The sequence below is a fragment of the Blennius ocellaris genome (genome assembly GCF_963422515.1).
Source record: "Blennius ocellaris genome assembly, chromosome: 8".
NCBI classification, from domain to species: Eukaryota; Metazoa; Chordata; class Actinopteri; order Blenniiformes; family Blenniidae; genus Blennius; species Blennius ocellaris.
In genome coordinates, this window is record NC_137657.1 from 11,684,191 (window position 1) to 11,702,289 (window position 18,099).

General features: G+C 45.3%; 1 protein-coding gene across 1 annotated transcript in view; it reads left to right on the forward strand.

Annotated features, from left to right (window-relative positions):
* The first annotated feature begins 576 nt into the window (after positions 1-576).
* adamtsl4 (ADAMTS-like 4) overlaps positions 577-18,099 on the forward strand; it is a 40,446-nt gene continuing 22,923 nt past the window's right edge. Inside the window, exons 1-4 of the mRNA XM_080501389.1 lie at positions 577-853; positions 2,420-2,483; positions 6,344-6,963; positions 7,776-8,472. Of these exons, the coding sequence (XP_080357515.1) occupies positions 804-853; positions 2,420-2,483; positions 6,344-6,963; positions 7,776-8,472 (1,431 nt within the window). The 5' untranslated portion in view covers positions 577-803. The remainder of the gene's footprint in view (positions 854-2,419; positions 2,484-6,343; positions 6,964-7,775; positions 8,473-18,099) is intronic.

The following is an 18,099-nucleotide window of genomic DNA, read 5'->3' on the forward strand; positions in this document are numbered from 1 at the left end:
TGCCAGTAAGTTGACAACTATATTTCATTCCCGTACACAGAAAGATTTCCCACTTTGAACTTGCCTCAGCAACTTTCCTTGAGAGCATTCAGTGTTTTTGTTGGCACAATGACAAGCCCCTGACGCTTTGTACTCCAACCCCCAGTGAAGCATTGCTTGCTGCAGATGCTGCCAGCTCAGGGTTGTTTCCGACTATATGGCGAGATCACTACTACTGATCACTGTGACCAAGTACAATGGGCCATTCTTATGGAGGATTGTGAAACTAAGAGAGCGGCTCTGAAGAGTTGTTATAGCTTAGTCGGGGCCCAGTGTATGTGTGTTAAATGAGAGAGAGAGAGAGAGAGAGAGACAGAGAGAGAGAGAGAGAGTCGTTTAATACATATATTTTCGTGTCTCATATCTGTCTCCCCCCCTCCTATCTGCCTCTCTCACTCTCTCTTGTAGCCCCCTGGCTGCCAGGCGTCACACTCGTTTATAAGGACCCAAAAAAAGTTGGAGAGAGAGAGAGAGAGAGAGAGAGAGAGAGAGAGAGAGAGAGAGAGAGAGAGAGAGAGAGAGAGAGAGAGAGAGAGCCAGAGCGCTGAACCCTTCCCACTCTCCAGAAATCACGGGGAGTGACTGTGACAGCAGGAAGGGGACAAAAAGGAAAAGAAAAAAAAAGAGAGAGAGAGAGAGAGAAAGTGTGAGAGGAAGCTGAAGTCCTCCCAGGACCTGATCACGCTTCAATCAGACCTGTTTGGACCGGAATTGATCGCTGATCAGTAATACTGATCATCACTATCTGTGCGCGCGGCGGTCGGATGTGCGGCTCAGACTCCAGAAGCATGCGGCGCCTCGACTCACTTTTCAGGTAAAAAAAAACCCAAAAAACTTTTGGTTCTCGTGCGCCCCGTTTGCTTCTCTCTCAGCCTGCATGTACACAACCCCACATGGGGAGGTTTGCATCCTCCCTTTGAGACTGGTGTTTATTCAAAGTGTGATTTCATTCGTAAAAGTCAACTTTTTTTGGGGGGTGGTGTTTTTACGCACGGTGTCATCTGGTTGCGCACTGAGCGCGTCGCAGGATATATGATAGGAATTTACCCGAAGGCATCTGGGTTGAGGTTCGAGTCCCCCCCCCCTTCTTTCTCCTCGGGGTGGATTTTTGTGAGTTTCCCCCCCTTGATCTAAATCTCTCTCTCTCTCTCTCTCTCCCTCTCTCTCCGTCCCTGCGGCTCTGAGTTTATTCTACAATGTGCCACTGTAGCGGCCGGGGGAAACGTGGACGCGGGTAGGGGGTCGTTACTTCGGCCCGAGCGGCTCTGTTGTGTCGGGACTGTGCGGGACCTTTGTCTGTGTTTTTCGGGGTAATTGTGTAGTCTGGTGTGCTGGAAGCTTCCAGAGACCGCGGCGGTGCACCACACTGGGAAGACGGGACCAATTACTCCCGACTACATGTGGCTTGCGGACTGGTGATTTGCGGTGATGGTCTGGTTCTCCCGGTGAGCGCAGAAACGTCCCATCTGAGCAAGTCGTTTAGGATCACGCTCAGCCCATTTTCTTTCCTGGCAGATGGAGACGTTTGGGATTCCACTTGCTTCCAGTGCACTTGTCCCGAGTTGTTGTGAAGTTTCCCTACTCAACAAGTGCGTTTATTAGATGTACTTCAAATATTTGCCCCCCCCCCCCCCATCAAACAACTTTTTATTTCTCTTTTATATGAAGAGAAACGCCCCCCCCCCCCCCCCCCCCCAAACTAATCCTGCAGGGATTTCACATGATCTCTAATCTAAGCACTCCAAAACCATTCCAACCATAAACCACCTCCTTTAAAGATCAAACCTCACATAAAAAGTACCTTTAAAAAAGTACAAGATTTAAGATGTTGTGACTGATTAAGTGTGTGTCCGTGTGTGTGTGTGTGTGTGTGTGGTTGTGTGTTAAAACCACATCTTCAGGGTGTGTACAGTCCCAGAGAGAGGCATGCAGAGGGAAAACATGCCTGCTGTTTAAACCCATTAGTTTGTTGGCACCTCTCAGGCTTTCCCAGATTGATTGAGATGTTTGCATATGGAACTCGAAGAGGGGAGAAAAGAAACTTTTGTTCCCCCTCCGAGGTCACCTGTACTGGGAAAGAAAGTGGACATAATTGGTTCTTAAAGTATACTTAGGTCACTGGAACATTTGATAGGGTGTTCACTCAACACGTCCAGCGCTGATTCAAAATGAATATACGTCGACTGGAAAAGTTAAAGGAACCTGGTAGACAGTGGACGAGGGATAAAGAAAGCCTGTGTGAGTCGGGGCATCGTATAGCTGCAGCTTCAGGATTAGGTCATGGAATAAAGTATAAAATACCTCCATTCAGCCTGGCGATGGTTGAAATCCGCCGTACCTGCTCACGTTTCACCCTCTGCATCATTTTTTTTTTTTACAGGCTCTATGTGCTGGGGGCCCTCGTGGTGGCCGCGACCTCCGTGACCAAGCCGGCCAAGAGGAAGGTGAGTCATTAGATCATCATGTTAAGCCGACAACGCCTGTGCCATAGAGCGGTGAAAGGTGACAGGCAGCAGCGAAAGGACAGGTTCACTTTAGTTTTAATAATCTGGCCGTGCTGGCAGCGAGGAGGCAGAGGAGATCAAGAGATGAGGAGCAAAACTGTCTTCAGAGTTCACGGCTCCAGATAATGAGACGGCTTCATATGACGTGTATAAAGGGAGACCGCCTGGAGCTGAACTTTACAACTTACAACAGATACCATTATCTTGTAATCGTCTGAGAGAAGCAACCCTTTATGCAGCTTTTCGACTGCACACGTTGGAGATAAATAGATTTTGAAATGGTTTAAGCAGGGAACTGAACAGAAATGACACATCAACATGCCGGGCCATGCTGGAGAGCTTGTTGTATAAGTTATAGTAATAAATTGAGTGTTTAAAGACTTTTCCAACCTGCGATTTGCTGTCAGGAGTGGGAAGGATCTACTCACTGTTTTGAAATGCTGGATTCTTTTTTCTTCACCTGGAGGAATGACATTTGAATACCCCTGCAGCGAATAAAGCCACTTCACCAGCAGACTGCACAAAACACATCAGATACACTGACTTTAAGGTCCGAGTGAAGCAGAGTGAATCTCGTGTCATCAACTCTGAATTCACTCCCATCCAACACTGCTTCACACCAAGTAGTACATTTTGGTTGGATGCTTCTCGTAAGACTATGTTAAAATCCCAATAAGAAGACAGTTCTTAGTCTGTGTATATTAATGTGATCATAACATTTCTTATTTCGTTGCACTCGAGGCTCATCGGACTGTTAAACTCACACTGTTCAATAACACTGTTTCAGTGTGTTTGACTGGCCTGCGCGTTGCCAGATGATTTCATGTTTTGTAGAAAACGTAGAAGCTTTTGTTGAACTGTTTTGTTGGACGTCGCTGCATTTGGCAGCCCCACCGCGCCATTTGACTCCCTTCAAATTCATGTAAGGGTGGGGTGTGTGGGGGGGGGTGTGCATTTTATCGTGCAGCAAGAAGAAGTAGAAGAAAAAGAAGCCTCTCTGCTCATACAACAACACTTTCACTGGAAACGTATACAAGATTTACTGGTTTCCAGTCTGTGTGTTTTTTCTCAAGGCTGTGAGTCAGTCGCTGTTTCTTGTTTGACCTTTGTGCCTGTCGGTTCTCAGCTGATGTACATGCAGAGAATTTAGTGTGGTTTTTCTATAAGTAAACAAAGTCTTAAGAGTCCCGCAAGAACCTTTCTTGCATTTTAACTTAACCCTTCATGGGGCAAATACTAGGAAATTGCAAGATTTCACCATGTTATTGTAGAAGACTACATGAAAAACAACCCAGAATCTAATGCCATTTCACTTTGAAAAATACTTAAAGTAGCACATTTCATGTGTTATATCTTTAAAATGCCAGTGTAAGAGAGAAAACAACATTTAAATGGTTCCACTTTCCATTTTCCACACTTGATCACATACAGAATGCTCATCCCCTTCAGGATCAGGTCTTATTTGGAGAAAAAGTTTCCTTCTATGTGAGTTTTTACACACATGTATGAAAATGAACAATAACCAGTGCAGATCATCAGATATGACGTCAAAAGATTAAAACACAATGGTGTTTGTTATTACCGAAATACTACCTATCTCAGTGGCCAGCAACACTTTCTTTAGCCCATCATTGTGAGTTTTAAAGCTAAAAGATGATGAGGAGTTACAAAATATAGCCATTTGTACAAGTTAAAAAGTTGATATCCTGCTTTTTTTCTGTACAAAAATGATTTCCTCTCATTGTAGATTGGCCCCAGTTGTATTCCTTGAGAAAAGTTTTAATTCAGTGGGAACCGGTAATGCCAGTCTTACTTAAATCATCCATTAATGAGGTTTTATAATGTGTGGAATGTAATATTGTTTTGAAACAGACTTCAGTGGGACTGCACTTGTACTAGGGTGGCCGCTTCATGAAACGTTCTATAACACCAGAATTCACAGGTGGAGCCCCGACTGGTCCCGGCCTGGTGGTGGTGTGCCGTTGGAGTTAAACCAGTAGCTCCAGAGGTCGTGGGCGGCTGCTGTGGGGTCATCGCACGGACCTCATTATTGGTCCCAGTTATGTGGCAGCTGTGGGTTTGATGTTAGTCATTACGACCGAGTGCAGGTCCCCTCTCAACCCCCCGCCCCCCTCCACCCTTCTGTTATTTTACTGCAGACAGGAGCACTTTTACTTTTCTGGTGAACTGGATTCAACTGCACCAGACACAAACTCCAGTCTGCACCTTACACCTGCGCCTTCCCCCCCAGGGACAGTTTATCTAGTGCGTTTGCATTCGCACTCCTACCCACACACACACACACACACACGCACACACACTTACACGCTTTGAAAGGGAGCGGGGAGAAGTAGAGCACAGCTTTATGTTTTGGTTCTTTCTCAATGGAAACTTTTGTTCAGCTCGCATGTTTGCCTCCCTGCCAACCAGGCCAACGCATCAGTTATGAAATGAGAGGAGAAACATTTATCTAAGACCACAGAGGAAGAAATCAAAGCCTGAACCTGGCACCCGCATGCTCACACTCCTGGTCGCTAGCGTATACAAACACACAAAACGTGGTGGCATCGGCCCCCGGGTCTTGTCATGTCTGCGGTGCCGTCGTATCACAGCAGCTTCAGTGAGCGTCTCCATCTGCTCATGAGCTGCTGGCAGGTGACCGGGCCTCTCCTGAGTCAGACTGAAGCATGAAGAGCTTAGGATTTATATTTTGGCCTCAGAGGAAGGAAACTCATGAGACTGCAGCTCATCAGTGGACTAAGTTACTCTGAAGAAATAAGTCCATCCAGAGATTTCTGATTTTGCAATGGCAACAGTTTCACAGAGTTGAGTACTTCTTTAAAATACTGCCAAGGCTTGCAGTTTGTACTTTTTTTTTTTTTTTTTACAGGAGTTTGGGCCACAGTCAGCAGGGGTAGTACATTACATTAAAGTACTGCTCAGTCAGTCTCACTGACTAATGTTTTGGTGGTCCCACTTCGACTTAACGGTGAACCTCCAGTAACTTCTTTCACAAAATGCAAGTCCAGCTCCACCTTTTCTCTGATAAATCCCAGCTGCGCTTCCACTTAGGAAAGAAAAAATGACAATACTGGACACACGTTCATCTAAAAAGCTTGAAGAGATTTTCACTCCAGCAACACTTGCAGTATATGATGCTACTATATCAGTGGTTTTAAAGAATTGTTCAGACCTCAACTGCGGTTTGCCTGTGAATTTTGGGAAACTGATGCCAGAATAAAAGTGTGGCGTTCAGGGAGATACAGAAATCTAATTTGAGGGTAACTTGCTGATATTACTATTGTTATTACACCGATGTGTTTCATTTCGTGGGTTTCTCCTGGGTGGACAAGAAACACAAGTGAGATGAATAACAAATTAAATAAATTCCCCAGCTTCCAGTAAGTATTTTTTATTTATTTTTTTAGAACCAATACGTTTAGTTTCTGATCCTGTTTTATTTTTTATTTTTTTAAGGAAAAATGAAATCAAATGTAAACAAGCACTACTTGTGTCTACATTTTGTGTGGATGACCAAGTACACAAGCCGTCACAAAAAACTCTAACAATGTTGTTGGGTTTATATTCAGAGAAATTACTCAGATAAAAACTCATATGCGTGATCGTCCTCAGCAATATTTAATACAATTAATGAAGCATCAACTCTCTCAATGAATAATTACCAATTTAGGCATTTTGGGTTTTTTTTTGGCACAGAAAATACTGTTACAGCTTTTGAAATAGGATTATATTTTGCTATACATCCCTGAGTGTCTCTCTCTTCTCTCTGTGTGTCCCAGGCGGCGGGTCGGAGGTCCCGGCAGGTGTTTGAGGCAGAGCCTGTGGAGGGTGTGTGGTCCGATTGGGGCGACTGGTCCGAATGCTCTCAGACGTGTGGCGTCGGTGTCTCACAGAGGAGCCGGACGTGTTTACCCCCTCCTCCTCCCCAGGCCCCTCCGTACTCCCTCTCTCCACCGAACTGGGCGGGTTACCGGCCCGGGGGCATTGGAGGTCCTGTCATCTCACCCATTAGCCCTTATTACCCTCAACGCTACCCTGGGCCACGTTCCCCTTATCACTCTCCTTCAATCTCGGGGAACCACAACCCAGGATTGTCTGTGTTTCGGGGTGTATCTGCTGGAGGAGGTGACGAAGGAGGAGGAGGAGGAGGAGGAAGAGGAGGCGGGCCTCACGTACCAGGGCAGGTCAATCTGTTGCCCAGTTTTTACCAACCAGACCGCTCGCCATCCAATCAGGATCACGCTTCTGTGTACCGATCCCCCTACCACGCGCCTCCGCAGGGCTACAACCAGCCAGCCCGGGTCGTCAGGAGGCCGACCGTACCCGGAGCAGTGAGACCCGGAGGTGGCGGGAGCAGGAGGTCGGTCTCCACTGGGCGGGACGCTGTGCCTGCCAGAAGGTAAGTCGGAGATCAAAAGGTTTCTCTGCAATCTCTTGGAAGGTTTCATGTGTTTCAAACCTTCGGATTGAACCTACCGTCATACGTCGGGTGCAACCGCTTACAGTATCGGCTCCAACCCCTTTCAACAGGCGCGTCACAGTATCATCAAACACCTGCGGGTCAAATGAGAATGCTGGGGCTCTGGCTTTTTCCAACCATGATATATTTCTTTTAAATTATTAAGCAGAAAATGTGATTAAAAAACATGTGGACTATAAAAATGTTTTGTTTGTTTTTTTCAAGATTAATCTGTGGTGGAAATTAAAGCCTTTGACTAGTGTGGAGTGATTTTTATTGGCAATAATGACTCATAATTTGAAAAAAAACAAAAACATTATGAACTCCTGCATTAAGCCAAAAAGTGCTATTTGGGGTCAGGCGAAGTATGCGGACTGTGATTGTTGAGGTGGTGCAATATTGAGATCGAATGTGTGAGGGGAGCAGCTCAGCCTCCCACAATTTGAACGGCTGGCAGTAGCGACAATGGCTTGTTGTGGATAAATAACAGAACTCGGTTAACAAAATCATCATGGTATTTTACGTTAAACTCTTTACATTGTAAAAACAATAAGAGCCTGTTGAAGTTAAGCATGCTTCCTGTGGTATCAGCTCTTGTTATTCTTCTGCTTTTTGTCATTCAAACAGGCACCCGGCTCCATGGTGTTTATAATAAACTTCTCCTGCCTCTCTGTTTTCTCTCTCTCCCTTTTCACCCTCCTTCTGTGAATCTGATATCCCTTGGTGGTCGCTCTTCTTTTTCCTTTGCACAGGTCCGCCAACATTCGTCCGGGTCAGTTCGGGTACGGCAGGGTCCCCTTCTCTGTGCCTCTGCATCGTCAGAACCGGCAGGCTCGCCACGTAGTCAACGGGACTGACGACACGGCTGCCGATGGCGGCAGAGATGATGAAGAGAAAGCGGGTGATGGAGGAGATGTGGATTCGGGGAGGAGGCAGGAGGAATCGGTTGTGCTCGAGCAGCAGAGCACCGTTCGGCCGGCTGCGGAGGAGGTTACCATCACCACCACCACCGCTGCCGCCGCCACGGCGGGTAACCCGCACAGACACGTGGTCAGACCCTCACACCCCCTGGGAAGGAGCAGGGAGCGAACCCCACCCTTTTACTCCTCGCGCTCCACCCTACCGTCTGCCCAGAGCAACCGCCACAGGTTCGACTGGCACTCCGTCACGGCTCCGCCGCCACCCGTGCCCCCTCTCTCGCGCCCACACTCTCCTGCTATCGGCTCGCCGTTCTCCCCTCCCCTCCACCGCCCCGGCCCCGTGCACAGAGACAGGGAGCACCACCTGGGCTTCGGACCCCATGACCCAATCGCCGGCAACGTCTACCCGTTGCAGCACCCGCACCTCCCGCACCTGGACGTGGAGTCGGGAAGGGACGGACTGAGAGGGGCGACTCCGGTGTACCGATGCGACGGGCCTGAGAAGGAGTATCGCAGGTGTTTCTCACAGGTAGGATCATGAGATTGCTTAAAAAAAAAATCTATATCTCTTACGCTTAAAACAGTTTAAGCTCCTTCGTCACATTCCCTCCTGCTTTACAGACTCCCGCTTCATTTATATGCATGCTTTCGGTGGAGGGGGGGTGGTTAGGCAGCCGTAAACTGAGGAGGTGAAGGTCAGTTGAGTGTGTTGGAGAGGTAGATCATTTCCCAGCTTCAACACAAGCGGGTTGTCTGAGAGCATTCAAATGGAAAGTGCCTTTGCTCGCCTGAGGCGTGCGTGTCCGCTGCGTCACACCTCAGCTGTGAAGCCAGAGACACAACTGATAACTGTCTGCGCCAATATGAGCAACTGCACAAGTATGTAAATGTGTGTGTGTGTGTGTGTGTGTGTGTGTGTGTGTGTGTGTGTGTGTGTGTGTGTGTGTGTGTGTGTTTCCTGTTGTGGCTATTGGCCGGTGGTGATGATTGGGGTTATGACCTGCCTCTTGTCCTACTGCATGTCGCACAGCGAAAGCTTTATCAGGAGCAGAGTGTCTGCCGGTGCAGCCAGAGACACATGCAGGATGGCGGCCGGGCCGACCCATACCCGGCACACAGGTGAGAGCATGTGGTCGACCCCGTCACAGTAAATCAGTTTGCTGCGGGATGGGAACGCTACGCATGATTTCACTCTATTAAATGTGAGGTGAGTGATATGGATAAAGTTTCCCCCCCAACACAGTGAGTTCTAATCCTCTCTACTGAGAGATCATATGGATGACGCCTTTTCAAACGATATGTTGCCGAGTTTCAGTGTCATGGTGGAAAACTGTAAAGCACGAAGATCACATTAAACATATGTTAGTATTTTGGAAGCGTTAAAATCAGCTGCTAAAATCGGGCTGGTGGTGTCACGTTACACATTTTCCACCTTTTTCTTCTGGCGCTGCTTTAAATTAACAGCAGGCCTTCACACAACCCTCAAGCACTCTTTGGCCTTTTTTTTTTTAAACCATCAATCAGTTGAAGGTGGTCCTACAGACGGTGACAGCCTGTGGAAAGTCACAGATTTGAGCTCAAATACATTTCTCTTCTGGCTCTTTGGCAAAGCAGCGTTAAATGTGCTCAGTTTATTCATACACGTGACAGATTTATAGATGTTGTTTCATACAATGTGCTGGAGAGTCAATCATAGTGTGTTTGTTTGTGTGGATGTATTACATACTATGTAAGAACCTACAGAAACACAAATGGAAACAAGAGTCAAGGTGAAAATGTTAATATCATGTTGATACAACAGCTGCAACTTCACTTTTGAGGCACAAATGAGTGCAAACAGATCAAATTGAAAGCATGAATTACAGTCCTAACCACATGCTAAGAAAGTCAGTTGTACTCTGCCTGGAGGTTGTTCCAGGCTTCTTTGATAATGGACCACAGACCTTCTGTGACTAAATTGTGGATGAAATATCTCTGTCTGTGCCTGTAAAGTCCAGACAGACTCTACTCTGTTGAGATGGATCTGTAGGGGGGATATGCTGTCACTTTCAGGACCTACTGTTCTTCTTACACCAAAGATATTGGTCATGACGTTGGCAATATGTTCGCAATCGGTGTCCTTTGTTGTGGAATAGATTTGACGTATTATGAGATGCCTTTCTGATTTAATTAGGGAAAAGCAGAATGACTTGTTGCCCACAGTACGGAAGATTTAATTGTCAAAGTGGGAAGTTGTGTCTGACCTTTTTGATTGGCCAAGACGAGCTATTGAAGCTTGTGACGCATTCAGCAGCTCTCGAAACGGATTTGATCTCCTAGAAGTTGGTGGAGCCCAGATACTAAGCTGCAGACGTCTACGTTTTCATGTGTATCATGCTGAGGTGAAATGTCCCATACAGCTGCATCTTCACGTGCTCGTGGAAAAATTATGTTTTTGGTATTGGAAGTTGAAGTGAGTGGACAGACGAGTCGATCACATCAGGAGGACACATGGGGCTCAAATCCCTCGGGAGACTAAAATACCCGGAGTGACATGTGACTGGGTCATTTATTCCAGCAGCCCACTTGTAGCAGCTCTATCTTAAGTGAGAGCGGAGGGCTGGATGATAAGTTTGGCTTTAACAAACAACACACGTGCCGGGACACCTTTACACTTACACATCTACAACCGTCTCTCCTCAAGTGGACACTCAGACCTGAAACCAGAGCGACACTCGGGAGCGCTTCACTTCTCCCTCTGCAGATACTATGGTCATCTTTTGTTCTTTCTTGTTTTTCTCTCTGCAGAGTGTTTGGTAGTCCCCTTGTTAAAGCAGATTTAGTGTCTGGCAGGGTGCATGCCCTGTGTGTGTGTGTGTGTGTGTGTGTGTGTGTGTGTGTGTGTGTGTGTGTGTGTGTGTGTGTGTGTGTGTGTGTGTGTGTGTGTGTGTGTGTGTGTGTGTGTGTGTGTGTGTGTGTGTGTGTGTGTGTGTGTGTGTGTGTGTGTGTGTGTGCCAGCAGGGCTAATAGTCCTGTGACGGCTCAGCCTGACTCATTGGGTTGCATATTTACTCAACTTTAGCCCCCTCTTTTGCCTCGTTTTCTCCTGCCGTAGATTATTGGTCTCATGCCTCTTAAAAATAGCTTTCATACACTGATGAATGAAAAACATTGCCCAAGCTTGTATGTATGTATGTATGTGTGAGTGTGTCCATGTGTTTGTGTGATGGAGGGAGTGAGCCAGACTGAGTGTGACACATCCTATTATCTATTAGGTGTGTTTGTCATAACATGGCGTGCCTGAGGCCCATCACAAGTGTGATTGGCTGTGTGTACATGTGTGTTTTTACTGTTGCGTTGGAGCAAGTTGGGGAACCGAGAGAAGAACAGAGGAAGCGAGAAGGGCAGGAGGTGAATGTGTGTATATGTGTGTGTGTGCGCGCACGCAAGAGTTAAAGCACGGGCATATGAGTCGGATGGTCAAGGAAGTGACGCGGTTAAGTTGTGCTGAAAGAGAGCACTGTTTTTAGACCATCTGCACACAGTAGTAGGAAGGCAAGCTACGGGGCGTAAGGGGAGGAAAGGTGAAGGGGGGAGCACCATCGGAAGAAAATGGAGATGACGAAGGAGGGCGAGAGTGTATAAAAGGAGTTGAAGAGTAAAATGGGCAGCGGAGTAAAGTGAGATAGCGCAGAAATGGGCAGACAAAAACAAGGGGAAGTTTGTCGGCGGATGAGTGGGATTCATGGAAAAGTGTGTGTTTTATTGTGTGAGTGAGAGGGAGGTTGTGTGTGTGGAGTAACAAGAGGAGAAGTTATTTTGTCAGGGGGAGAGGGGAGGAAAAGGTGGAATTTGAGATGAAGCCGCCTGAAATATATATATAAAAAAAAAGAAAGTCGGAGGCAGACAGTTCACAAAAACAGATCCTGCCTGTTTCTCTCTGAAGTCTTTCACACTAAATTTCAGTGATGGTCGAAACCCTCTTTCTTGTTTCGCGTCTCATAAATATTTATCCAGAATCACTAACAGAGAATGCCTCCACAGCTGTGTGGATCTAAGACAGCCCACTCAGATTTATACCATCAGACGTATAATGAGGTCATTTGTACAGCAGGCAGGAGAAACGGCTCCAAATCACTCTTGAAAAATCTCTGATTACTCTCCTTTTACTGCTAATACATAAAAAAAAAACTGTTAATACATCCAGGACAACCTGTGGTCAGAGGTATGTGTACGCTCAGCAGCTGGTTTGATTCCTGACCACCCAGACTTTTATTGCACGTCATTACCGGACTCTCCCCCCCTCATTTCCTCTCGGTTTTCACCGTTGCTGCGAAGATAGGTAGTAAATGGCCAAATACATGCAGAAAAGTTAACATATTATTTATATTCAGTTGTTGCACTGTGTTCACAGCAGTAAACGCTGCCGCAAGAAGTGTTTTTTGGTGAAATTCTGGACTCTCCATAGCCTTTGGGATATTATTAGATGCTCTTGGAAGAAAATCACCTCTTTACCTGTCTGTGACACTTTGAATCATAAATATCTGGTAAATCTATCTATAACTCCATCCACTCTCAGCTTCCCACTAAAGCTTGTTTTATCGTTTCAGTTTCGCTGAATTAAAACCTCCTGTGAAATTAGTTGAAAGAGAAACATTATGAGCTGTGATTTAAAAGGAACCAGAGGCCGGGCGTGTATTATCTCGGCAGACGGGGATTCTAACATTTAAGGTAGACTGGAGCTTCAGTGACCCCGAGGGGAAAATAAGATAGAGAAATGATATGCAATAGGAGTCTCCTCCAGCCAGGATTTAAAGGCAGGACGTGCTGTTAAAAGGTTGTGTACCCTCCTACATCCCTGCAATTGATTTGTCTGGAACCGCTGGTGTGTAGTTGTTAAATCTTAAAATATCAAGTTAATATTGAATTATGCCAGAGGAACGCGGCTAATACCAGAACATGATTAGTGTTTCTGCAGCTTAATCAATAAGAAGGAGCTGGGTGATTATTTTTCTGACGACCAGCCAATCAATTAAGTGGCTAAAGGCCTCGGCTGTGTGAGACTTTGTCCTGGAGATTAACAACATGTCAGAAAAGCTTCAGAAACATTTCAGGGTAATGAACTTTGGGGGTTCAGCCTCCTTAATGCGCTTTACACAGTCAGCACACACACACACACACACACTAATGGTGTTGACCCTTGGGCAGGGTGAGGTTTGGGATCAAACCACCAACCTTATGATTAGAATATTACCTGCTCTACCAATTGAGCCTCAGACGCCTCACAATACACACAAAAGGACGCAGGAAATTAAAACTGTATTTTAATCAGTTTCATGAGAACATTTCTGTTATTCACCACTCTGAAGACATCTCAAGTTTATTTAAGATAAAATATGTTTTACATGAAGGACATGGAGTTTCCAATCCCTCGGATCAGTATCTTCTTACTGTCACATTTCATGACCACACAGAGATTACCTGCAGAGGGAAGAACAATACAGAAACCTCAAAGTATAGTTACTGTCACATTGGTTGAGTTGTAGTTAATTACAAATAAAAACATAAAGTCCTCTTCTCCAACAGTGCGCGGTCACTTTGTAACCACATGATATTGCAAATTGACGAAATTGGCCATTGATAATAAAATGTACTTTTTTGACAAACAATGACATCAATAAAAGTTATACTATAGTAAACAAATGTAGGTTAAAGGGGTTCAATATCACTTCGAATTGTGGGGTACACCCATTAGAGGTGTCATTGAATTTACAGAGACGCACCTCAAATACTACTTAATTTCAGTAATGTGAGTATTTTTAATTCGTTATTTTGATACTTGGTTGTCTGAATGCTTCTTTTAACCCTCTAATGAATTAATGGACTGATTCATTTTGGTTTTGTGGCTGATGAATTGTAAAAGAAACATTAATGACTTCCCCCTTTTTTTCCGCAGTTCTTTGAATTTGGTTGTACTGTTGAAGTCCGGAGCTCTATTACTTTCCTTCTATTTTTTTTTTTTTTCTCCCTTCAATGTCATAAATGGTCGAGGAGTTCTGGGTATGAGAACCATGCATAGCTAATCCTGTCAGCAGTGACAGGAATAACAGGGTTAAGTTGCAGTGATGCGTGGCTCTCTGGTCATGCGTTGTGCCTGCGTCGCACATAATAAAACCCAACTGGCCAAAAATACCTTCAAACCAAAGTTGGGTATTTAAAGACATTCAGCACATCAAAGAAAACTCTTGATTTGTTTCATCCATTTCTAAAACCAAGCTGATTCTTGAGATCAGAACCAAACCACAAACGAAATACAGGCTTGTGATTATGACGCGTAAACCTTTCAGGGGGGGGGTTTGTGAAATAATTCAAAAGAAAAATGCCCCTGATGTTGCTTCTGTAGTCCAAACCTTGAGCAGGACGTGTTGTAACCTACTACCCAGAGACACCAGCGTGTCTTCAGGCTGCTGCGGCGAGAGTGCGGTGATCTAATCCCAGTCTGTCATCACACAGGAAATCTGTTATTACGAGCCCAGTTATTGTGCTGTTATTGTCAGCATGGAGCCACGCTCCCAACACGCCTAATGACTGTGTTCAGGCCGCGCCGCTGCTCACCGCCGCTGCTCTCCTCATTAGGCGACAAACAGGCCCAGATGTGTCGGGCTGTCACACACACACACACACACACACACACACACACACACACACACACACACACACACACACACACACACACACACACACACACACACACCAAACCACACAAGCCAATTCAGGCCTGATCTCTTTGTCATTTGCCTTTAGTGCTTTAACAAGCTGACATACCTGTTTAAAACCAGGTGCTGCTTGTTATCAGCTCCTGTGCGCTTCGACTTTTCTTTCACGTTCCCTTTTATCCGCGCCAGTCTGCTCGTTTTCTTTGCAGCCCACCCCACGAAATGAAATCGGCCACTATTTGAAGCCAGACGCACATTCGCGGTGAAGGAGATTGATGGCGCTCTCACAGCTGTACGGTGAAGTCACTCTCGGGGAAACCAAGGAAACGTCCTCCACCACCGCAAAACATCACCAAGTAAACACTTTAAATCTCCGGTTGAGCTCAGTGGGAATCAGACGTTGTCTGCAATATACTTTACAAAATAATACATTTTTAGCTCATCACCGCTTCACCTGCTGAAATCATTTGAGTTAAAAAAAAAAAGAAAGAAAAGAAAACCATAATTCTACCAGTGACAGATCTGCTTGAAAAAACAAATATGTGGAACAATAAAAAAGCTTGCAATAAATAAAAGTTAAAAAATCCCTAGATCTATGCTAATGCAGCATAATCGCGTAGTGGTTTGCACTGTTGGCTCACAGCAAGAGGTTCCCAGTATGATGCTGGACTTTCATTCAGTAAACAAAACAACATCAGAACCAAACAAGAATCAATTTTTTGGAAAAGAAACTGCTGAGCAGCAAGTAAAATTTAGTGAATGAATATTAAATCGATTTGATAGCAGATCTGCTGATTGAGCAGATTGAAGCATCAATTGATGCCAAACAATTTTTTGTTTCCTCATGCATTCATCTTTGGACCCTTGTATAGTTGAAATAAAGGGTTATTTAATCTTTTTGGCAAGCTTAACCTGCAATATCGTAGTTTTGTTGATTACACTCTTCTTATGTGAGGTACTTTTATAATCAGTAATTACAATAATCAGCAATGCTGAGTTACAAGACCAACTCAGATCAGATAACATGAGATGTTCTGCACGACAAGGAATAACTGAGTGCTTGTTCATACGTTCTCATACCGACACGGCCCACATTGTTGTGACCGCAAACGTGTCTCAACCTATAAACAAATAGTAACAAACATCTGTAGCAAACTGGTACAGCACGGCGTAACTCCTTTCAGACAGTGTTTCAGATCCAGCAGCACAGGAAATAGTGTTAATGTAGAGTAGAAACACTTTTTCACAGTTTCTTTTCCAGAATTGTTAACTGAAGAGTCCAGAAGAAGAGTGTAGCTGTTCACACGCCCTCCCTCTCTGTGTGATGCTTCCACTGTGTTATTAAGGAAATTAAAAGTGACTGTGGATTAAAAAAAAAAAAAAAAAAACACTGGTTAGTGGGATTATTAACGTGGGTTTCCAACATAGTGGCCGAAGGGGCAAAGTATTATTTATTTGTGTATTTATTGTACTTATACCACTGATCCTGACCCTTCTGAAAACAAAGATATTGTGTAGAACCATTCAGTTTTACATAATGGGGGGCAAAAAAAAAAAGATTTAAAAATTAATTAAAACATGAAAAATCTTCCACGGCAGCAGAGTTATTGTGGTCCCTTGCATTAAATGGCATGCGTGGGTTGCAAGTGGTGTTATTTTAGTCTATTCGCAGTCCATGTTTTTATGATCCGAGTTTGTGTCATTTCAGCCGGGATATAGTTTCTCCTTCGCTCTGTAATTATGAGCTTCGTATGGTGACTGTGTTATTTGTCCAAACCAAAAGACTTGAGTCTACATGTTGAGATTTTCAGCCCTCCTTGATTATTTCACGTTCAAAGAGGACGGGCATTCGTATATAAAACACGGAGCGGTATGCACGTTTACATATTTGAAATAACACACCGCATGGCAACACACTATTGGTGACATTTCTTTGAGGCGCCCGCTCGTGTTGATCGATGAGCTGCGTTTCCTCCAGAGGACTCCCACCCCCGCCTCCCCTCCTCCCCTCCCCCGGAGGTCAAGGCTGAAAGCTGGGTGTTGCCCTGCAAAGCGCAGACGCTCAGCCTCAATCACACGATTACCCCCTGAAACCGTTAATCACGGCGGATATGAACGTGCACGGACACGCGTATCGGCAACATATGCCTGGGATTTGCGTGCATGCGTCCAGTGATTAGTGTGGCTCCGTGTTGATTTATGGCTCGCGGGGTCCGGCGGTCAGTCGTTTTTTTGTCCGCGCAGTCCTGCTGTAAAACGCTTCGGGAAGGACCGGGCCGGCTTTAACCTGCGCCAGGTGACTCGGCCGGCTGCGCAGGCTGAGACTTGCAGGGGAAACAGCAAAACAACCAGAGGGATGAAACCAACAAGTAGAATGGGGCTTTTCCCTGCAGAAACACAAGTTGGGTTTTTTTTGCCTTTTCTTTTTTTTGGGGGGGAGGTTTGTTGCTTTTTCCTTGTAATCTGTTCCTCCTCAGAACTCATTAGTTTTGTCCGGCTGTTTGTGTTTCACATGAGAGTGTTATGTGTGATCAGGCCCCTGGCTTTGGTGTGGCCTTGTGGGTGTGTGTGTGTGTGTGGGTGTGTGCAGAAGAAAACCCCCAGGCACCCTGCTACTCCCTCTACCGCCCCACCCCTCCTCCTCCTCCTCCTCCTCCTCCCTCCCGCCCTGGCACTAAAACTCATCTATAACTTTCACAGCTCCCGTACAATAACATTGAGCGTCCCTCTTTCGCCACCTGCGTTCACTTTTCTTTCACCTGCTCTCTGCTGCCGTCGGTCTTTCACCCTCACTTTCCTTCAGTTCACTCCTGTTATTACTTCACTGACTGATTGCTGAGAGGAGCTTTTCATGCCAGTTGACGGTCAGGCCCTTCAGGATCTCCATAATATGATTATTGTGGTTACTGATTGGTGATTATTTCAATGAAGAAACATTTATCAGAGATTTGCAGTTAATAGCCAAACTAGAAATTATCAAAGATTGAAGCCGCATTAATGCAGCATAACAACCAATATTTCTTTGTTGTTTTTACATATTTTTCAGGTTTTTTTCTGGAAAGTTTTCACGAGAGATGAATGTGCAGGCTGAGCTCAAAGCGGATTGTTTTCAGATGCAAACGTTTAAAGTTAAGATTGTACCAACAGACGGAGATTGAACCCCGTCACCTCCGACGAAGGAGCACCAACGCTTTTCCCCGCCTTTGGCTTTAAGTCGTTAGAAATGTTCTTGAGGTTCACTTCTTTTTATGTCTACACTTGGAAGCGATGAGTTTGTGTACCTTATTTATTTCTGAGTCGAGTAAAGAAGATGAAGTGGTATTTCTACTTTTACTGTTTCTCCTCTACAAGTGCTTCTACTAGAGAACGGTTGTAATTTTTGCCACCTCTGCTGACGGTAACCCGGCTCCCCTCCCGTCTCTCCATGCTCCTGTAAAAAGCCCTTTCTCTCCTCTCTCTTC